Source organism: Panthera uncia, chromosome B4 (genome assembly GCF_023721935.1).
Source record: "Panthera uncia isolate 11264 chromosome B4, Puncia_PCG_1.0, whole genome shotgun sequence".
Lineage (NCBI taxonomy): Eukaryota > Metazoa > Chordata > Mammalia > Carnivora > Felidae > Panthera > Panthera uncia.
This window is the reverse complement of record NC_064809.1, coordinates 126,284,921-126,307,366: the sequence shown is the minus strand read 5'-3', so window position 1 is coordinate 126,307,366 and position 22,446 is coordinate 126,284,921. Positions and strand designations below refer to the sequence as shown.

General features: G+C 58.1%; 1 protein-coding gene and 1 long non-coding RNA gene across 3 annotated transcripts in view; one reads left to right on the top strand and one right to left on the bottom strand.

Annotated features, from left to right (window-relative positions):
- Positions 1-22,446, bottom strand: part of TOM1 (target of myb1 membrane trafficking protein) — a 42,249-nt gene that overhangs the window by 5,211 nt on the left and 14,592 nt on the right. For both annotated transcript variants that reach the window (XM_049626246.1, XM_049626247.1), the window contains exons 2-12: positions 17,995-18,079; positions 14,726-14,804; positions 13,707-13,856; positions 13,250-13,384; positions 12,981-13,127; positions 10,069-10,185; positions 7,953-8,086; positions 6,362-6,395; positions 5,958-6,051; positions 4,961-5,081; positions 605-680 (exon numbers count right to left, since the gene is read on the bottom strand). In XM_049626246.1, the coding sequence (XP_049482203.1) occupies positions 605-680; positions 4,961-5,081; positions 5,958-6,051; positions 6,362-6,395; positions 7,953-8,086; positions 10,069-10,185; positions 12,981-13,127; positions 13,250-13,384; positions 13,707-13,856; positions 14,726-14,804; positions 17,995-18,079 (1,172 nt within the window). The remainder of the gene's footprint in view (positions 1-604; positions 681-4,960; positions 5,082-5,957; positions 6,052-6,361; positions 6,396-7,952; positions 8,087-10,068; positions 10,186-12,980; positions 13,128-13,249; positions 13,385-13,706; positions 13,857-14,725; positions 14,805-17,994; positions 18,080-22,446) is intronic.
- On the top strand, positions 18,057-18,989 carry LOC125919535 (uncharacterized). Its single transcript, XR_007456823.1, has 2 exons — positions 18,057-18,149; positions 18,816-18,989. It is a non-coding gene; the product is annotated as an uncharacterized LOC125919535 (long non-coding RNA).

Genomic DNA, 22,446 nt, shown 5'->3' with positions numbered 1-22,446 from the left:
AAGGGGTGAGAATTGTACTTGGAGTTCCTGCCAAGGGGGAGGGGTCACCCACAGAGTGTGTGCAGTGCCGGACATGTGGCTATCACTCCATAAGCCGTCAATCAATTCGATGGAATGAAAATGGCACCCCTGGAAGCCTCCCTGAAGTTTCAGGGTATGTTCTCTTGTCCCCCCTGTCCCCACTCCTGCAAATAACAGGTCTCCAGGGAGGCGGGGAGGTACAATGCTGATGGAGCTCTAACTCTGCTGAGCCCCTTAACACGCCCTCTCGCACACCCCACTGTAAACCTTGCTACGGGTCAGCAGTCTGTCCGCGGACACGCAGCTGGGAAGCCAGGCTGCGGGACTCTGGGCTTTCTGAGTCCTTGCTCTAGCCCTTCCTTGCTGTGTGAACTTGGGCAGGTGACTTAACCTCTCGGACTGCTTCCTCAGCTGTGAAATGGGAGGTGTCACATTAGCTACAAGGGGCCAGTGACGGAACCAGATGAGGAGAGGGATGTGTCACGTTGGGGCCCAGCACATGGCGGGTGGGGGTGTGGGACCGGGGGGCAAGGATCCTCTGGCCCTCCTTCCGGACAAGGTAGCAGCAGGACCCTCTGCTTACCGCTCCAGTGCTCTGCTGCCGGGCATCCAGGGCTCCAGCCAGGCCGTCTGTTGCTTGGGGGGCTTCGTATTTCACCCTGAAATGTAGAGGCCAAGACCATGAGTTCTGCCCTGTGGTACCAGGCATGCTGACCGAGGGCGGGATGCATGGGTGGGCAGGGGTGAGCTGGGCTCACATCCTGTGTGGCCCCGGGTGGTGCCTGGGCAGGGGGCAGTGCAGGCCTCAGGACGGGCTCCAATTCTGCAGGCCCAACCGCCCGCCTGCCTGCCTGCCTGCAGACCGTAGACCCGGGCTTAGACGTGTGACCATGACAGGCAGCCAAGGCTGGAGAAGTGAGGGAAGGTGGCGCTGGCCAAAGGCCAAGAGCAAGCTCACCAATGGCTCTCATCGGATCCGGCCAAACTCGAGGGATGAGAAACCATGCCAGTGCCCCATCCCCATGGAGAATTCCCACCTCCAGACCCTTCTTTGAACAGCTTCCTCTTTTTTAAAAATGTTTATTTTGAGAGACAGAGAGAGTGGGTGCAGGGGAGAGGCAGAGAGGGGAGGAGAGATTCCCAAGCAGGCTTCACGCTCAGCACGGAGCCCGACGTGGGGGTAGATCTCACGACTGTGACAATCCTGACTTGAGCTGAAATCAAGAATCAGACGTTTAACCAAATGAGCCACCCAGGCTCCCCGAGCAGCTTCCATTTTGTAAGGTAATAAATCGTGGTTCTGTACGAGGCTGCCTTTGGATGGAGAGTTCCATTCGCTGTCGTAGACACATGTGCAGATGGCTGGGTGGGGCGTCATCCCACATGGTGCCATCCTGCGTGGGGCCCCAGCACGAAGCTCTCCCCTGCCCCGTCCTGGCTGTGCTGGGGGATGGGGCGCCTGGATGGCTGTTGGTTAAGCATCCGACTTTGGCTCGGGTCATGATCTCATGGCTCGTGAGTTCAAGCCCTTGCATGGGGCTCTCTGCTGTCAGTGCAGAACCCGCTTCAGATCCTCTGCCCCTCCTCTCTCTGTCCCTTCCTCTACTCTTGCACTCTCTCTCTCTCTCTCAAAAATAAAAAGAAAGAAAGAAAGAAAGACTAAATGTCCTGGGGGATGCCACCAGCTGGACGGGGCAGAGAGGGCAGGGGCTGAGCACAGGGAAGGTGTTTGCTGTGTGTGAGGTGAGTCGTGGGGAGCGAGAGAATAAGGTAGGAGTCAGGGGAAAGCTATGTGGCAATGGACTGGGGCGGGGGGGGGGGGTCTCTCCTGGTTGCTACAGGGGGACGTCAGAGGCGGCCTTGGGCGCTCAGCCCTGATTCTTGGAAGGAGCCGCTCTTCTCATTCTGGAGCGTCAGCTGAAGGAGGCGGGGCCTCAGCACCAGCTCGGTCCAGTTCTGAGGGGAAGAAGTGAGCTGCAGAATCCCCGTCACAAATGGAAAGCCCTGAAGGTCCGGGGGCGGGGGTGGGGGGCAGCTCGAGGCTTCAGGAACCCGAGCCCTATTGACTGAAACCGTTGCGATGCCAAATGGCCTTCCTGGGAATGGGGGAGACTGGCACGTCAAAGGGCCTCTGGGGAGAAGACCCCCAAATTCCCAGGCAGCCATTCTGAGGGCACTGGAGTCCACTCCCTCCTGTGGAGGCTGCCGCAAGTGCCATCATGAGCTCAACCCCCAGTTCCGCAGCTCCTGCCCATCCCTGGGCTAGGGACGATCTGCAGGGCTGGGCTGGAGCCAACACGAAAGCCAGGGTGGCGGGCGGTGTGCTCACGCCCTCCTGGAGCTTGGTATCCCCAGCTGAGTCCGGGCCCTGAGAGCTGGTGAGGAGGAAGTGATGTCTAAGACTGAGCCATGCGTCCTGCCCACTCCTGGTATGGAAGTAGCCCCCTTGCTGTCCCTCCTTCTAAGACATGGCAGGTGTGTTGTGGAAAAAGGCAGAATAAGGCATGTTCAGACCTAGGAATATACAGGAATCAATGCTTTTCTTCACTCAGAAGAACAATACATTCTTTCCTAGTTACGCCCTCGCCCCCACCTCTGCTTTTCCGTCTCTCCTGCCCCCGCAGCCCTCAGGCCGAAGCGTGGCCGTCCCCCCGGGGCCATGCCTGCAGCAGTGGAGGTGGAAGACACCCGGGATAGAGGAAGCTCCCGCAAGGCCCACGCCCAGGCCCAGCCGCAGATGCTGGGCCAGGTGTCTCCTGCCCCACACCCAGCGCAGGAGGGAGGAGGGCTACACCTCCGAAGGTTGTGGTGAAGCTGGTGGGCAGGGACTGGCCCGGGGGCCCCTTGGATGACACCGGCACTGGGGAGGTCATCCAGTGCAGTGCAGTGTGTCCCCAGGATGACAATACAGAAGAGCATCCTACTTCCAGCAAAGCCTGGCTAGGGTGCGTCTGGCTCAGAGAGATGCTCCCTGTCGCTCTCCTTGGCCTGGTCGGCTGGAGAGGCCACGACTGTGCCACCTGGGGTTGGGGTGTGGCTGGCAAGGAGCTGGCTTCCCGGTGAGCAGAGGCAGAGCTGGCACAGGCTGGAGGGAAGCAGGAGCCGGGAAGGCAGAAGGAGGTGTGGGCCAGACTCCAGGTGGGCAGAAAAGGCCTCAGAGGATTCAAGAGCCCCTGGGGGGGGGGGGGGCGCGGAGGGGAGCAGGGCAGTCAGGCGGGCCGGGGACTAGAAGACCCAGCAGAAGCCTAAGGGAGGGACCACCAAGCGGAACAAAGGAAAGAGGAACTTGACACCAGGGCATTCTGGTCCCTGCCACGTGCTTTCTGCTGAGGTGGAAACCAGTCCCCAGGGACCCAGGGAGGGCCTGCAGGGGACCCCATGACGTGAGAAGGTCCAAGATGTCCCCTCCCCTCCCCCCACCCCAGCATCTCACGCTCTCCCTGCCTCTGAGCCCAGCATCTCACGCTCTCCCTGCCTCTGAGCCTTTGCACACACTGCTCCTATGGCCTGAAACGGCCTTCCTGACTCCTTATCCCCAAGGTCCAGGCCTGAGCACCCTCTGCAGAGCTGCCTGCCACCACGTGTGTGTCCACAGTGCCCGGCACCCCCATCCAGGGCGGCCATAAGCACCGCACGGCGGCGGTGTGTACACCTTCCTCCCCATGAGACTGCGGGCGCCGGGGACGCCTTCCTCTGCCCCCCAGGGCCTGCTCCTCAAGGGAGTAACAGAGCAACAGCAAGCCTCGCCGGGCTGGCGAGCCGGGCCGACTGCCAGGGGCTCTCCGGCGTGGCCAGCATGCTGCCTGCTGGGGCCTAGCGGGAGGGAGGGCGGGCGGCCCTCCCGGCTGCACATCCCAGTGGACCCATTAGCTTCCACCCGCACAGTGGCTTCTCCGTGCCCCAAACTCCACGGCAACTGTGAGCTGCTGGTCCGTGAGCACTGGGCCTCGTGAGCGCAGACTACCCAGACTAAAAACGCTGCTCGCAGCCCAGGGTTTGGTCCGGGCGGCAGGCAGAGCCAGCTGCAGCCTATCAGATTTGACCTGGATGTGTGGTGTGGACAGGGCATGGCTGGGCCCTCAGAGGCCCACTGACAGTTCCCAAAGACAGGGCAAGGAGGGAAGGCCAAAGGCCATTCAAGTGACCAGAATGACCACCGGGGAGGCTGGGGCATCTGCTGAGGGAGTCCCTTAATCCAGAGCTTTCCTTGGCTGTAAATCCTGGCTGCCTGTGGCGCAGTCCAGGGTCCTGAGCAAGGGCTGAGAGTACCAAGCAAACTGCTTCCCCTGACAAGCCTGTGTGGGGCCAGTCCCGAGACGTCGAGGCAAGGGGCCTGCCGTGGCTGCCGAAAGCACCTCCCTGAAAACACCAGCTCAGCAAAGGACAGAACCCCAGCCCTGGGGCAGAGGGAGCAGACCCAGGTGGGGCAACAGGGACTTTTTGGGGCATTAAGGGTGGCTAGGCAGCAACAGAAATGACTAGACAAGTCCCTGAGGTTTTATCAGGGATCTTCTCTGCCTGCCCTGGGGGGTGTGGTGGGGAGAGGCCGGGCAGGACACTGTTTGGGAACAAGCAGCCCTGGGGTCCCATCCTAGTGTTGCCACATATCAATGGTCTGACTCGGAGCAAATGACTCAGCCTCTCAGTGCCTCAGTTTCCTCATCTGATCAGATTATGTGAGATTCTGGCACACAGTTGCTCATCAAACCACAGGCGTCCCTTCTTCCCCCCAGGCCTGCCCGTGGGGCATGAAGTCTACCTCTGGGGCCACTGGGACTGACCTAGGGGGTGGGAGCTCTGCCATCCCGAGGGGGTGCAGACAGCAGACTGTGTGTCCCTCCACACGGCATGCCACGCAGCTGGGTTCAGGGGCCCGGAGAGGCTCTGCCTTGATGGGGAGCCCGCAATGCAGGGGACAGGGTGGGGCTGGGCCACTCACTCTTTTCGTTGGTCAGCCAGAGAGCTGCCGCGGGTCAGCGCAAACATGTCAAACTCGCCTTCCAGTTGGCCCGAGGCCTCCAGAGACTGCAGGCCAGCCCTCACGCTGCTGGAGCCCAGGTCTGCAGAGACAGAAAGGGACATGAAGGGCCCTGCACACTGGGCAGTGGCTGAGCTGCTAGGCCCAGGGACCCAGGGACGGTTCTGGAGAAGCAGGGGGGCGGCGGGGGTGGGCGCGGGGCGGGACAGCGCGGGTATCCGGATGGGGCAGCCAGGTCCCTGCTGGCTGAGGGGCCGTGGGTACGTGACTTCCTCTCCCTGAGGTGGAGTCACAGTCCCCCTCCCGGGGCAGCTGTGACGAGTAAAACGCTGCCCACAGCATCTGGCACAGGACACGGCTGTGCGGTGGGCTGGCGATCACACGCGCAGCTGGGTTTCCCAGCAGCCTCGCATTAGTGATTCAGAACGGGCTCTGACGTACTTCCTGGGCTCAGCACAAGCAGGCAGCCAGCGGCGTGAAAACCAATCACAGTGACGATGATGGCACCTGCTAGCGTGTCCCGGGAGCGCACCCTGGGCCTGGTGCGACCTGGGGCCCTTTCATGCGTGAGCTTACTCAGTCCTCGCGACGACCCATGAGGAAGGGCCCATTCCTGCCCTTTACACAGGAGACGGGGCGGAGGGCGTTCAAGCGACTAGGCCAAGCTTGCCTCGATGGCTCAGGCCACGGAGAATTCAGTGTCGAGGGGTGACCACAGAACAGGGGGCCCCTGAGGCCCGGAGGGCTCAGGAGCTGTGGGCTGTGAGGGTAAGAGCCCCACGTGTTTGGTCCTGGGTGCCCGACCTTGCAGTGGGGTTCAGCCCAGCGAGGCGGGGTCTGGGCCAACGGTCTGCTGTTGGCGTTCCAGCCCCAAACTGGGAGGAGGGCACCCCCAAAAGTGAGGGGTGCCCGTAGCACCGTCGTGCGCCCTCGGCCAGAACCCCCACCCTGAACTTACTCATTCCCGCCAGCTGGGACGAGAGGCTGCTGGTGGCCGCCTGGTCAGGGCCCATGTCGATCAAGTCGGCCGCCGCCTCGGCCTCCTGCGGGGCCTGGGGAGAAGGGAGATGCCGCCGTTGCTGGGGGACGTGCCACCAGGGCCCTGGCAGCTCTGTCTGGGAATGAGGGAGTCTTCCCTGCTCTGCCCCTAGCTCAGTTGCACCCCCTGGGGGGTTGGGAAGCCGGCATTAGCTGATGGCGGGGGCCTCAGTTACCTTAAAGGGACACTGACATAAAAAGTTAGAAGGGGACTTCTCTAGGAGTCTGGACAAGAGGGCACATCCCGTGCAGGTTGTCTGGGGAGGGAGCCCTCCTCTCCCACATCAGCACGGGCATGACCTGGTCATAGGAAAGTGCCTTTACCTTGCCGGTCTGGCCCGTTCGGAACCGTTCAAACCTACGAAGACAGAAACGAGCCGAGTCAGAGAGACAGAGAGGCCCCTGAGCACAGCCCAGCCCGGGCAGGGTTCCTCACACTGCAGGCCTCCCAATCCACCTGGCGGGTCACGATTAGGGTGACAGACCCAGTTTACGCCCGGGATGCGTATCCCTGCCGGTGTATCCCTGGGGGATGGGTAACAGTGCCCCTTGTTCACTGGCAAGAGTGTCCCAACTGGAGTTTTTGACTGCCTGCCCACTCCGGTCGTGACTGGCACACACACAGGGACGGGCCAGGACAGACAGGAAAATGCGGACGCACGGCACACAGCAAAGGTGAGTTCTGTTCCCTGAAACGTTCCCGACATGCCAAGGGGCTGCTGAGGTGGGCGGAGAAGGCCGTGGTCTGCTGAGTGCTGGCCCTGTCACTTACTGAGTGACGGTGGGTACATTAACGTCCCTTCTGGAGCTCGGCCTCATCTTTTACAAGGGGACGACGGTGGAACCTGCCTCCCAGACGTGAAGCCCCGGCGAAGACTGAGTATGACCGTGAACTAGGAGGCAGCAGGCATAGGATATCAGGCCGGGCCTGATGCCTGTGGGTGTCAGGGGGTCCCAGTCATCCCCAGATTGGGTCCTTGGGCCATCTCAGCCCACACCCCAAAATGGCAGAAAGGGACACTTCTATTCCACTGAGCCGGCGAGCAGGAGAGGCCTCGTAGACGTGGCCCACGGCAGCCCTGCCCCACTCTCAAGGGACTCAGAATCACCTGTGTGTTGATGGACAAAGATGTGAGATGAACAAGGGCTGGAGAAGGCTGGAATAACTGTGTTGTGACCCAGGGACCCCTGGTTGCTAAGTGCATCACCCCATAGGGCAGGTACAACCGTGGACCTCGTTTTCAGATATAGAGAGCCTGGCACCCCTTCTCTGTATTAGCACCTGAGTGCCCTCTGGGGAACTGCTCCTCCCCCATCTCCTTGTGACCCTTCAAGGGCCCCTTTTCCCTTCTCAACCCAGTGGGAATGACAAATCTGAGCCAATCAGCTTCTCTTGAACAGAATGACACAAAGTGGGCAACTGTGCGGGGCCCGTTTACTGATGGCAGCACCCTGGGGACGTGGCCTGGGAGTTTCTGCCCCCAGTCCCCAGGGCCGCCCTGGGATCTTTCTTTCCTACTCTGCTGGGAGGCCTCACTGTTTCACTCTTTTCTGGATTCTGAAAGTTTCCCATTTCATAAAGGCTATTCTCCTAATAAATTATTTTCCTGCCTAAGTGAGCTGCGTGCAGTGTGCAAAGAGTCAAAGGGCAGTAATTAAGTCAAGTAACTGGTCCACAGCCCCAGAGCCAGGCAGTGGCAGAGTGAGCAAGGATGGACCAGGCCCACACGCAGGGACATGGCAGCAGGGCAGACCCTGGCAGGGATTGGAGAGGTGGCTGGAAGGCTGGGCAGACTTCATGCCCTCCGGGGAAGGAGACGGCTGAGGACACGCCGGGGAAGGGGGGAGACCACAGGAGGTCAGACGGTGTGAACAGGGAGCCAGGGGAGGGAGAAGGCGGGGGCGGCCGGCCTACCGTTCGTGGCGCAGGAACACGTTGTTGAGGTTGTCGTTGACGATGAGCAGCTCCTCTGTGAGCTGCTCATTGGCGATTCGGGGGATGAGCTCCAGGACCCGCAGCTGCATGGCTCGGCACGTCCTATTGAGCTCCTGAGGAGGCAGGAAGGGAGATGGCCATAGTCCCTGGGCCCAGAGTGAGGCCATCGCTGGGGGCCGGGCCCCAGCCTTTGTGCCGCCTTGGAGGATGGAGGGGTTTCCAAACCAGACTCCAAGCTCCCAGGACAGCTTTCGGGGTTCCGCAAACAAGCCTCTGGCTCCCACGTCCGGTGTTCTACACCAATACTGAACATGCAGGAGACAAGTAACATGTGAGGCGGGGCTGCTGGCTTAACCTGGCTGCATGCAGACTTGGTATTATGGTTCCAGCCGCCACTTCTGCTCGGTTGAAAAACCAAGACCCCCCAAGAGGCCGGTGAAACAAATCACCATTTCTCTGGGTGATGGGGATCTTTCTGTCACCAAACCTAAATAAATGAACTAGAGGACTCCAGCTGTTACCTGCAAACCCCGATTTTGAATTTCTGCCTCATTGTTTCCACTAATTTCTTTTTAAAGACTTCTTTACTTTGGAATAATTTCAGATCTGCAGAAATGTTGCCAAGGTAGTCGAGTTCCCGTAACCCCTTCACCCGGCTTCTCCTCAGTTTGGCATTTGTCAAAGATGTGAATGCCAGCCCAGCCCTATGAGCTCAACTCCAGACTTTCTTCTAGTGTCACTGTTTTCCCACTAATGTCCTCCTGTTCCAGGACCCCCCATGGCACTGAGTCGCCATGTCTGTGACCGATCTGTAATCAGCAAGTTACATGTTGAAACTCCTTTGGGAAAGAAAGAAAAAAAAAAAAAAGCCACAACATTCGAAGTTCTTCCTTTGTAAGACTGACTTCTTCTTTCTTCAGGTACCTGCCACAAGGTGGACAGGTGCCTGGGTCGAGGTCTTGAGGTTCAGATGGTCATCGGCACTGCTGACTGTGGCCACGCGCTGGCACGTTCCTCCTAGAGGCCCCATGAAGACCAGACACTGCCCCGACATTGACCTGTGTTCTCTTTCAGACCCTGTTACCCACCCCCTCTGAGGATTTCCTCATCTGCCTTTACTGTGGGGCAGGGCGGGCTGGAGCCACTTTCAACACCTTGTGGGCCTCCCTTCTCTTCCTCCTGTGACCAAGCACACTTGTGGCTTTGTTCCCACTTCCGTACCCACCCCTCTCAGCAGCCGAAAAGCAGTGGCTGGAGCCAGGCTCCTGGGCTCGAGTTCTGCTGCTTACCAGCCACATGACCCTGGGCACATTCCATGACCTCTCTTTGCCTCAGTTGGCTGATCTAGAAAATGGGGATAATGAGAGAACCCATCTGTTGCTGGGTGCAGTGAGGACGGAGTGAAGAATGAATGCGTATCAAGTGTTAACATCAGAGCCTGGTGTGCAGGAAGTGCTCATTGCTTGTGAGCTGTTCCCGTGTCAACCCAGCACTCACACCTGGTGATTCCTGGGCCTTGGTCGCTGCACCCCCACCCCCCCTGCTTTCTTGGCACCTCTGTGAACTGACCTCCACGGGTGGGGTGGTGCCTTCAGTGGCTCCCAGCTGGGGATGGGACTGCGGGAATACATGTGACATACGGAGAGAAAGCCGGTGGCTTGCACCTGCCCCAGGGCCCGAGAAGGCCTGCTCTTTACTCTCAACGCCGGCGCTGCTCCCATACCTGCCTGCTAAGCTTCAAATTCTGGAAGGGGGGAAATCCCACCTCCAAGCTTCTCCTCAATACCATTGACTGGGGACCTACTTAGAACCAGGCCCAGGGCTGGTGTTTTACATGCAAAGCCTTATTTAATTCTCATGTCACACTCAGACCTTCAAAGCTCTTATTAGAACAATCTTACAGATGAGGAAGCTGGGGCAGGAGGGGCCATTTTGTTCCCACTAGAAAATGGCAGAGCCCTGAATTCCAACGTGCTGGGGTCCAGAGTCCCTGGTTTTAAGCCCTCCCACTGTGACCGAGGAGTTCAGAGGAAGTCACGAAAGCTGCAGCGTGGGTGGGGGAGAAATGTGCGTGGACCGCTGGGCGCTCGCTCACCTGTAGCAGCTCCACGTCTGCAGGCTCTGCCTGGGTGGGGACCAGCTCCGTCAGCATCTCCGACATCACCCTCACGTTCCCACTCACCATCTCGAGCTCGCTGCGCAGCTTCCCGATCTGAAACACACGGTCGGCCCTGGTGAGAGAGGCCAGGGGGCCAGGGCCGCCGCTCACGAGGAGAGGCTGGCGCCACTAGCCCAGGGGAGCTGACCCGCCAGGACCCTCTTGGCTCCTGGGCCACAGCGCGGCACGAAGAGGCCTGTGGTGGGCCTGCCCCACCCCCCCAGAGACCCCCTCACAGAGCTCTACCGACCGTTACCATCTCCAAACTGGGGAGCCTGGTTCAGGCAAGGCCAAAAGGAAAGCAGCTGAAGGTAAATGCACCACAGAGTACGGCTGCAGGGCTCCAGCATCTCCTGGGGCCGAGAGGGCAGCTAACGAGGCCCTGGAGGGCAGTTCCCCGCCCAGGGGAGAGGAGGGAATCAGCAGGCCGGCTTCCTGCCTAGGATGACAGTGCTGTGAGGACAGGACTTGCTCCTGGTCTGCTCCTCCCGGTCTGCTCTGGTGTCCTGGGCTCTTTCAAGCATGAGTGCCACGCCCCACCTTGAGTGTGAAACTCAGATTTAGCGCTTGTTAAAACCATGTTAGCAGGTTTTCAGTGATCAAAGGGTTCCAGGGTGTCAGCTTGGGGAATCAGCGTAAATCAGGTCGCACAGTCCCCACATGGGTGAGGTGGCGAAGGGCCACTGGTCCAGTGTCTTATGCTGTGGGGCTTTGTGGGGTGCTTGGTCTCAGGAACTCTGTGGACACTGTGAATGTCTAGTAAGGCATCAGTATGAAAGTCCTTTTTTTTTTTTTTTTTTAAACTTAAAAGATTTTTGAGAGAGCTAGCGAGCGAGCATGGGCGGGGGAGGGGCAGAGAGAGAGGGAGACAAGAGGACCTCAAGTGGGCTCTGTGCTGCTGACACGGAGAGAACCCAATGCGGGCCTTTAACTCACAAGCTGTGATACCACGATCCGTGCTGAAGTCGGACGCTCAACTGACTAAGCCATCCAGGTGCCCTGGTATGGAGGTTCTAAAATTAATCTGGACGAAGAACCTTGGCCATGGAATACCTTATGGGTCCAGTTATTAAGTGGCTTACGTTCTGAGAACTGCATGTGACCTAGCTGATTTCAGATTACGAGAGTCAGTATATAAATTTACGATGCCTGTGACAGCAGCTACCATTTATTAACCACCTACCAAATGCCAAGCATTTAACTTTTGTTGCTCATTAACCTTTACCACAATCTTACGAGGCACGTATCATTATCCCAGCCTTTACAGATGAAGAAATGCGGGTGCAGACACAGGTAGGAACTACGGGTCACAGACACCTTCCAAACCCCAGGACACGTTTGGTACATTTGGCCGATTTAATGAACACTCTTGGTGTAAATGAGTGGAAAGACTACTGACCACAAGCCCAGTGTGTCCGGGTCCGATGGGACCTAATTACAACAGAGTCTGGGAGTGACACCACTGGATGCCTGGAAGCTTTAACATGCCCCAGGAGACAAGAGGGGAGCTGGAAACTAAACACCGCCTACTCAGTTTTGTTTAACGAGAACCTTCTTACCCTGGATGTAATCAGGCTTAATCCACGCCGATGTAAGACTTCAGGCAAAAAGGTTAAAAGCATAACTAGGCTACATGAAATTTGGATCACAGGGTGATTTTACAAGTTTTATACCACTTTAATTGTATGTCCAGTTAGGAAAACTTTTCTAGCAATATTTGTGACTCTGGGAGGTGATTTTATAACTTATTGTGAGATACCCAGTACAGAAGCTTCTCTTCAGATAGGTTGGGGTGTGAAGGGCTGCTGGCAGCAGGTTTGTTCATAAGTCCAGATGAGACAGTACAGGAGATTAGTGGGTCCACTCTGGAAGGTCAAGTTTCACTTTGTTTCCATCACAGACCTGTGTCTCTCTTGCCAGTATCTTTAACAGCTAAGCTTTCACATGTAGCTGGTATGATGGGTCTAAAGTTCGTAACACAGCTCAAAAGTGGGCATGCCGAGAACACGAGGCCTCAGCTCACATCCCAACAGCCACGTCTAAAATGGGGCCACACTGGGGCGCCCGGCTGGCTCAGTCAGTAGAACATGTAGCTCTTAATCCCGGGGTCGTAGGTTCGAGCCCCATGCTGAGTGCAGAGATTAAATAAATAAACAAACTTAAAAATAAATAAATGAAATGAGCATGTATCCAGCTTATTTTGGTGATGGCTGCAGATATCCCTTGGGGGGCAGGCGGCTTTGCCAGGTGGCCTTGCCCCCGACTCCAGGAGGAAGAAACTGAGGGACAGAAGCTAAGTCAGCGCGTCGTGAGTCTTGTGGGCAATCCTGCAGGGCTACTCACGGAGCCCCGGCCCCTGGAATCTTACACTACACCCCAAACCTTCTTCTTGGAGCTCTGTGGGAAGCATCATGGGTGCAGAGCAAGGGTTTAAAGAAATGTTTTGTGCAGATGTTTTAAAACTGTTTTTAGCCAGAACCTCTGTTCAGATGAAATCGTATTTGAGCACATAAACAAACCACCCAAAGAAGACGAAGACGCTGTTGCCGAAGGGGCCACCTACTGGGCACTTACTCTCCCCGGTGCTGCCTGAGGGGCTCCGTGGGGCACACACTTTGGAGAACAGCCGAGGTGCAGGACCGAGCCTGCTGGGAGTCAGACAGACTTGAGCTTGAATCCCACCACCATCTCTGATGAGCTGTGCAGCTCTGGGCAAGTGAGTTTATCTAAGTCTCGTCTTTGAAACAGGAAGAATGATACATACCCAGTGGGGCTGCTGTGAGGATAGAAATTTCCATACCGAGAGGGGCCCTCCCTGCCCCGCGTGGCTCTGACTCAGGCTTGTTTACCTGCTCAGGGGTTGGCGTGATGGGTGTGTCACTGGGGAGTGCGGCCGGGACGGGCAGGGGGGCGGTGTGCTGGGTGGAGTCTCCTCCATGGCTGGCATCAGTGCCCACAGAACTCTGCCCTGATGGCGCCTCTGAGCTGAACACGGTCTAGCGGGCAAAAACCGGGATCAGCGAGGCGGGCAAGCGCGTCAGAGAGCAGCCGGGGAAACTGCTTGGTAATTCCCCGACCTGCCCCCCCGCCGCTGCTCCTGCGGGAGGAGTCTCCTCACCCTCTGGGGCGTGTGGATGGGCGACAGCATGTCCAGGTCGGTCATCGGGAAGTCAAGGCCCTTCCTCCGCAGGTCCTCGTAGACGGCGACCACACCCGTCAAGTCGGGCGAGCTGCGGAACGCGTCAGCCCAGGACTGAGAGGGGACAGGGGGACACGGCCGGTAACCACTGCTCACCATCTCCCCCGCGAGCCCACCTATCCGCCCCCAGAGAGCAGAGATGCCCTGACTCGCTGGTCCTCGGACCGCCGCGCCCACATAGCCCCCACCAAGCCCCTTCCCCGCACTCAGAACCTCCGGTCAGTGGACACCAAGACGGCCCCACGTGAGAAGGAGCTGGAAGCAGACAGAAGAGCAGCGATGGTGGGGGCGCCTTGCTGTCTGGCCAGGCCCTAAGCTCTCTCCCCACCCCGGAAGGCGGCTGGCATGGAGCTTGGCCCGGCCTGCCCGCGCTCACCTGGATGAGGTTGAGAACCTTGTCGTGCACGATGGTGGGTGGGTTGTTCTTGGGCAGGATCGTCCTCACCAGCACGCCCTCCACAAAGTCCTGGCTGGCCACCAGCACGTGGAAGCGGTGCCCGCAGTTCTTGACGCAGGTTTCCAAGACCTGGAGGCCGTGAGGGGCCCGTGAGCAGGAGTGCCCAGGACCCTTGCACTCGGCCTCCATCCCGGAGAAGAGGCTGAGTACGGGAGGGGCCCCCTCAAGTGAGACCCTGGAACACGGAGAAGTGGGGACAGTGCCCCGACTCGGGGGCTGGTGTGCCCACTAGTGGCCCCTCACCGAGTGGCTTCAGTACCCACAGAAGCCTGTCCTGAAGCTGCTTCTGAGCCGAATACAGTCTGGAGGGAGGGTGGCTCTCCAAATGGAAACCACAGTGAACTTCCATAATCCCATGGTGACCCTGCAGCCCCAGGACCAGGCGCTGAACTTCCCTCCTCGTTTCTTGTTCTCCCTTCCTGGCTGGAAGTGCCCTGCTCTTTAGCCGGATTCACCTGACGTTAAGTGCTGCTGGGGACGCCGGGACAGAGCGCTGTCTCCACTCGCAGCCAAACCCCTCCGACAGCCAGGATGCCCCCTCTCGCCTGGCCCGTCCTTGGCCACCGGCATTTGTTTTATGCACACTTTCCAGGGCATCCAAGTGCCCAATTTGCCCGGCCAGGCTTTCTGCCCTGCTGAGCTCTGTGTTCGCCGAGCTTCTGTGTCACTTGGCAGGTCCTCTGGCACGAGCTCTCTGTGACTGGGTCTGGAGGGATGTGGGCCTCAGGGTGTCTGCTCCCCATGCCAGGAAGTTGGAGAGAACTTTGCCAAATGGCCACTCTGTGTCTGCCAGCACGGTAGACAGGACGGCACTTTGCCCACAGACCTTTCCTTCTCAACCCCTGGAAGAGGAGCCCCAGGGTGGCTGGGAGTCCTGCTAGGCCTGGGGGAGGTGTGGCTCTACCATGGAGGGACAGACGGATGGATGGGGCACTCACCGTGAGAGCCAGCATCACCTCGTGGAAGTTCTTATTCCCTACAATTCTTTTCTTCACTGCTCGGAAGGCATCTTTGGGACTGGGCACAAGAAGGACAAAAGGAAGGATGCGCTGAGGAATGGAACCTTCTTATTCAACACATGGGGCCACCTACCTAAGATCAGGAAGCCCTGGAAAACAGGGCTGGTTCCGTCTGTCCATCCGTCCGTCTGTCCATCCATCCATCCATCCATCCATCCCATCCGTTCATCCCATCCGTCCATCCCATCCCATCTCATCTGTCCATCCATCCATCCTATCCCATCCATCCATCCATCCCATCCATCCATCCATCCCATCCCATCCATCCATCCATCCATCCATCCATCCATCCATCCTTCCATCCCATTCATCCCATCCCATCCCATCCCATCCAAGCCAGCCACTCATCCATCTTTCCTGTGTCCTGTTTCCTGTTGAACACACAGGTTCTAATCACAACACAAACTGCCTGCCCTGCCAAAGTCCTCAGTAGGGCATGAATACTTGGCAGAGATTCTCCAGATCCCTTGCACCAGAATCCTCTTGGGGGGAGGTATGAGGGTTTGTTAAAAACGCAAAACCCAGGGCTCCCACCCTAGGTCCCTGAACCAAGCTCTCCCGGGATCTGTATACTCATCACACCCCCAAGGATTCCTGATACACACTGGGGTTTATAAACGAATAACGTGTGGGCAGAGTCCTGGGGCCTCATCCTGGCCACTTCCTCTCTCCACCCACACTTCCACTCAGGTCTTATTAAGTAGTCACACATGCTGGCACCATGCTGGGTGCTGGGGACACACTGGTGAATGTGCGGGTCTGCTCTCAAGGACCACATGACCAGGGAGACCCACATCACTGTGGGAAAGAAGGGGGGCCCGCAGTAAGAGTGAGTGGGTGTCAGGGGAGTCCTCTCTGGGGTGGCATCACGGCTGGGCGTGAAGGATGAGATGGAACCAGCTGAGGGGAGGAGGGAAGTGTTTCAGGCAGAGGCGGGAGGGACTGGATGGAGGCCGTGTGGGGAGGCGGAGGGAGAGGCTGAAGAGGCCCAGGCCATCCCGGTAGGGAGGGTGGGCATACCTTGTGCAGGGGGAGCCCTGAAGGCTCTGGTGGCAGCCTGCCCTCCCTGCCCCATCTGTCGCCCAGCCCACGCACGCCGGTGGCCTCACCCCTACGTCCTGCCCTTCAGCTCTGTGCAGGTGAAATCAATGTTGCCCCGACTGCTCTGGCCTAAAAGCCTTTGTGGCCCCCAACTTCCACGTCTAAAATCTGCCTCGCCCACGACTCCCAGTCCCCCATCTCCCTGGTGTGCACTGTCACACGACACCCACCCGGGGCTCCCAGGCTGAGAAGACGCCCCCCAAAGAGGGGCACCGTGTCCTCTCTTGACACTTGGCCTCCCAGACCCCATACGCTACAGGAGCATGAGCAACATTTCCTAGGCTGGGAAGTGGCCTCTGGGGCCTGTCCTGCTGTCTGCCAGACATCTGTCTGTTCAGTGATGAGCCCGTCAAGAGCGGGTCAGGAAAGTCAGGAACCCCGACACGGGTCCCCCCACACGAGCGAAGGCGGCAGGCAAGGTGGAGGAGCCATGGAGGCCTGTCAAGGCTGTGATGGACAAACAGGACACGTGGGGTGAAGGACCATGGTCCCTGACCGGGTGGGCCCCTGTCCCAGAAGGGTGGGAAACTTTTCAACCAATGCCCTGGGGCAGGCCGTCACCCTCGAAACGGACTTGTTTCCACGTTTCAGAGCAGCCCAGAGAGAGGGCACAGCACTGGGAATCAGAAATCCAGGCTTGTGTGCCATTGCTGTGGGCCTGTTGCGCTCAGTACCCGGCTAGGAGCCCAGAGTGGACGGCAGGGAGGCCACAACCCACTGGGGGGTAGACCTAGACCAGAGATTCAAGGCCAAGGGTCACATCTGCTCTGCCCGCTGCTGGGTCCCTAAGGCCTCGTGCAGCGCCTGGAACACAGGAAGTGCTCAAGTCAACAGCATATGTGCTTGAACCCGAGTACGCCCAAGCCCCAGTTCTGCCAACGCTTATAAGGGAGATGGGGACTTGCCTCTCCAGGGGGTTTGTGCAGCCCCAGGCCCTCTCAGGGGCTCCTTGAGCCTGTCCGCCCCCCATCTTTTATCTCGGTGGCCCTGCCGTTGCGGTCTGCCCCCCGCTGGGGATGCTGGAAGGTGCCGGTAGCCACTGTGTGCTGTCCTCGGTGCTCCCTGCCTGCTGCCCGCTTCCAGCTGCCTGGGCTCACTTTCCCCACAAAGGGACCATTTGGCTGAGAAGGACCCCGCAGACCAGCTGGATTATCCCAGTGAGAAATGGAGAGCGAAATGAGGTCCCGCTCCAGCTGTTGATTCTGATTTCTCAGATTGTTCCGTACTTCCCGATGACTGTGGTCCCACCTCTTCCCACCCTTCCTGGGTTCTCCTGAAGACAGTGACCCTGCTTTCCCTCTCTGCTCCCCTCGGGACTTTGGGCTTACCGCTGGAAGAATCTATAAGAGATATCTGCCTCTGATAACAAAGACCTAGGGGGGTACAGTGACTTGCCCAAGGTCACACAGCTGGTCAGAGAGTGCTAGTCAGAGACCAAGAGCCCAGACCACGATGCCTCCTCCACAGCATGTGTCCTGGGGTGACCTGTGTACCGGAAATGCTTGGCAAAGGCTAATGCCGATGGGCTCTCAGTTCTGCTTCACTGTCACTGCCTTCTCCATGTCCCCTGACCCCCTCAGGTCCCCTCCCCTGCTGGTTCCAAATCTTAAGGAAATGAAAGTCTGTTCTCGCTCACAGAGAAAGCTGGGAGTCTCCCTGCCCCTTCCAGCCCATATGGTGCAGAACAGTGCTTGGGGCCACGTCCCAGTGCTGGGAGCCACCAGCTGGCCGCGTCCCATGAGGATGTGGCCCAAGTGATGTCCTAAGAGGTCCAGTTGGCCAGGCTGTGACCTGAGAGAGGCCGTGTGGGCTGGTGGCCCCCTAAGGGCATCTCTGGGTCCCCTGTCCATCTCATGACAGCATTGGATGGAATCTTTGTTCCAAAATGTCTAAGATGCCACACTCCTGCCTGGGGTGGGACTCAGAGGACCTCTGCAGCCCTCCTGGCACCGAGGACCACAGGAGGGTCTCCCCTTGCACTCCAGGAGGGGTGGGAATGGGGAGGGGCTCTGTGGCAAGAGGCAGGCTGCACTGCGGCTGGCTGGCCAACCCGTCCCTCACCCCCCCGCCTCGCCTGCGGGCCTCACCCTTCCTCAGTCTCGTTGATGATGTCACAGATCTCCATGTTGAGGGCCCAGTCCTCGCTCTGCAGGGAGCCATCTGTAGCCTTCTCTGCGGAGGAGAAACCACAAGTTACACGGTGGGGAGGGGGTCATGGACAGGCAGACTCAGCCGCGTGCAGGTGTGTGGTGTGAGACGCGGCGGGAAGGGCCAGAGAGGAGGAGGACGATGAGTACTTTTTGGGGCCTCAGGAAGGACCAAGTGGCGTGCAAACTGTTACCTACCTTGTTCCGTTTTGTCATTTAATTGTTTTGGTTTTTGGCTGCATTTTATATTCTTTTTCTTTTTTTTTTTTTTAAGTTTTATTTATTTATTTTCAGAGTGAGTCATGGGGGGGAGGCAGAGAGAGAAAGAGAAACAGAGAGAGAGAGAGAGAGAGAGAGAGAGAGAGAGAGAATCCCAAGCAGGCTCTGCGCTGTCAGTGCAGAGCCCAATGCGGGGCTTGAGCCCACAAACCATGAGATCATGACCTGAGCCGAAACCAAGAGTTGGCTGCTTAACCGATTGAGCCGCTCAGGCGCCCTGTATTATTTTTTCGTTTTAAAAATGTGTTAAAATACACATAACATTTGCCATCTTAACCGTTTTTAAGCGTATAGTTCAGCAGCATCAAATACACTCACGATGTGGTACAGCCGGCCCCACCACCCTTTCTAACTCCCCATTCCCCCCCTCCAGCAGCCCCTGGCCGCCACTGCACTGTCCTTACGATTCCGACGACCTAACACGTCACTGAAGTGGTATCATACAGTATTTGTCCTTTTGTGATGTCACCTAATTCTTACAGCGGCCACGTGAGGCCAGGAGCATCACCGTCCTATGATCACCGAGGAGGCCTCGCGGCTCAGTCTACCAACCGGATGAGTGGGGACAGCAATCCGGCGGGCTGGTTTCTGACATGAAACTACGGAGGCAGTGTTTTATTTTCGCAAATAAAATGCTCCTTCTTGACTTTCTATTATCTTTTGAGTTGGTATCTTTTGACCATTCACGTGGTTCAAAACGTCAAAGGTTCCCAAGCGGCACACAACACAGTAAATCTACCTGCCTCCCCGGCCCCAGCCCGACTTCCCAGTGGCCCTACTGGGAACCAGTTACCTCTCAAACCTCCCAGAGAATTTTCTTTTTTAAGGCTTACTTATTTTGAGAGAGAGAGAGAGGGAGCCGGGGGGGGGGGGGCGGGGGGCGGCAAAGAGAGGGAGACAAACAGAATCCCAAGCAGGCTCCATGCTGTTGGCACAGAGCCCAACGCGGGGCTCGAACCCACGGACCATGAGATCGTGACCCGAGCGGAAGTCGGATGCTTAACCGACTGAGCCACCGGGGTGCGCCTCCCAGAGACATTCTTAACCTATGAAGCAAAGGACCCAGGGTAGTTTAAATCTCGACTCCCATTACCAACAGGCGGCCTGGCCTTCCCCTCTGAGGCGGTTTCTGTCTGAAGGCTGGGTGGATGCCAGCCACCCCACAGAGCTGCCCAAAGGAGTAGTGATAACTCAAACAGGGCATCTGTACGGTTCTTGCCACAGAACAGGTGCTCAGTAAGTGGCAGCAGTTCTGTTATTTTTTATTTTTATTTTTTTAAGGTTTATTTTATTTTTAGAGAGAGAGAGAGAAGAGAGGGACAGAGAATCTTTTTTTTTTAATTTTCTTAAAAAATGTATGTTTTTTTAGTATAATTTCTTAAAACGTTTATTTTTGAGAGAGAGAGAGAGAGAGAGAGAGAGAGAGAGAGATGGAGAGTGAGTGGGGGAGGGGCAGAGAGAGAGGGAGACACAGAATCTGAAGCAGGTTCCAGGCTCTGAGCTGTCAGCACAGAGCCTGATGCGGGGCTCAAACCCACGAACCGCCAGGTCATGACCCGACCTGAAGTTGGATGCTTAACCGACTGAGCCACTCCAGGCACCCCTAATTTTCTTTCTTTCTTTTTTTTAATGTTTATTTTTTAGAGACAGAGAGAGAGTGAGCGAGCAGGGGAGGGGCAGAGAGAGAGGGGGACAGAGGATCCGAAGCCGGCTCTGTGCTGACAGCAGACAGGCGGATGTGGGGCTCGAACTCACGAACTGTGAGACCATGCCCTGAGCTGAAGTCAGATGCTTAACCAACTGAGCCACCCAAATGCCCTGAGAGAGAGAGAGAGAGAGAGAGAGAGAGAGAGAGAGAATCATAAGTAGGCTCCATGCTTGATCCCACGACCCTGGGATCATGACCAAAGCTGAAATCAAGAGCTCAGCCACCCAGGTACCCCCGGTTCTTTTATTTTTAAATTGAGGTGAAGATTGCATAACATAAAATCAGCCGCTTTAAAGTGTACAGTCCAGGGGCATTTCCTGTCTCCACAATGCTGTGCAACCATCACTTCTACCTAGCTGAGGTTGTGCGGATTCCGAGGGCTTACCAGAGCCAAGGTCACTCCCCTCTGTACCCTTCTAGGATCCATCCTTGCAGCCCAGGTCTTAAATAAGCTCCACCACAGTGCACAGAGACAGTCTGGTCCCCTGCTTTTTCGGGCCAGTGTTTGATCACACAAATCACCCTGTTTTGGCAAGTGTCGTACCCTAGGTAGGGCTGTGGGACAGGACAGGACCGGTTGATGTTTTAAGGTTAGGGAGTAAGACCCTTGGTGTTCTGACACTGGGCACTATCCCACGTCCCCCTCTGTCATAGCCCTTTCCTCTGGCTCCAGGCCTGGCCCCTGCCGGCACCGGGAACCTGAGAGCACAGGGTCATAGGGCACCTGTCACACCAACAGCACCCAACGGACCGGGTGCATGCAGCTCGTGATCCCAGCGACTGTTCCGCAGTCCTGAACAGCAGGCTCACTCTCTCTGTTCACACAGAGCTGAGGCCCAGGGGGGCCAAGTGACCCTTCACAGGCTGCACAGTCATGTGCCAGGCACTGGGGATGGACACAACAGTGGACCAGACAGATGTGGCCCCCGCCCCCTGGTGCCCAAAGGGGCTGAGGCGCACTCTGAGCCCTGGCCCTGTGACCGGGCAGGGCCCTCTTCTGGCCAGGCAGGCGGGCCCACCCTGCAGGACAATGCCTGGGCTGGGCTGGCAGTCAGCTCCCTATAACTGTGGCTTTCATGACGTTGGTTTCGAAATTGGCCTGACCTCAGTTCCATCCCGGGTCCCGCCTTGGGTCCTGTGGCCAGATGGACGCTGGGGTAGCTGCTCGGGACACAAGCCAGGCAGCAGGGGCATCAGGGTAGGGACAGGGCAGCGGGACGGGGTGTTTTTCTCCCCGGGCTATGGCTGTGGGGATGGGGCTGGGGGCGTGAGGACGGCTTCCTTTCAAAGTGTTGAAGGGTGGGCTCATTCGTCCCACAATGAAGTCCCGAGTGTGGCTTCTTTGCGGCACACTCCCCGCCCTCGGGGACTCATACGCTTGCTAAAGAGAGCTGAGCAGAGGAAGCCAGGCTCTATTCTGGAGGGTTCGGGGTGGGGGGGGGGGGCAGTGGCTAAACACACTAGTGTGCTACTCCTTCAGAAACCGCACCTCAGCGGTCCCCAGCCACACGGGCCAGAGGACGAGTCATCTCTGACTCTGGTCACAGTGTTCTGCCAACTCCAGCTCCGGATTCTCTGTCCTACCTGAGCCCCTGTCACCTTGCCCTCTGCCTCTGCCTGACAGGCCACTGCCCCGGCCCCTCCTGCCTGGCTCCCGGCCCCCCCACCCGTCCCCCACCCCTCCCCCACCCCATGCCCTTCCTGCCTCAGAGTGAGCTTTCTGAAACCTGGAAGGGACCGTGTCCATCCTGTGCCCCAAAGACTCCAAGGCTCCCCAGCCCTCAACCTGGCCCGCGTGCCCTTCCTCGGCAACAACCCTCTCCAGTTACAGCCCCTGACACACCAAGTGCCGTTAGCTGTTTACACAAAGCAGGCAGCTGAATCCTCCCAAGCCTGTGACGCGTGTGTCACTGCCCTCATCTAACTGATGAGGACACTGAGGTGCCGGGAGGTCACACAGTGGTCACCAGGGGCCGGGGAGCTCAGCCTTCCCGGAAGCACCCCCCTGCCCCCTCCTCCCCATCCCTCGCTCCACCAGCAGGCCTGCCAGGGCTTCCTCAACTAGGCCCCCCGGGGGACGCCTGAACATGAGGGGCGCCTCTCTTCTGGGGGAGGGGCAGCGCGGTTTTAGAAGGGATCAAGGTCATCTTGGACAGGCAAGTGGCCGTTAAGGGGCGGCGGGGCACTCAGAAGCCGGAGGAGGTGCCAGGCCAGGGAATCGGGGGGTGCGGGAGCCGGAGCACGGGTCTGAGGCCCCCCCCAAGCACAGCTCTCCAGTCCCAACGCCAGCAGCGGGCAGAGCCAGGCAGACGCTGGAGTCTTCTGGGGGGCTGGGGTTTCAGTCAGCCTCAACAGGGAGAGGAAGAGGAGGGAGGAGGAAGAGGAGGGAGGAGGAAGAGGAGGGA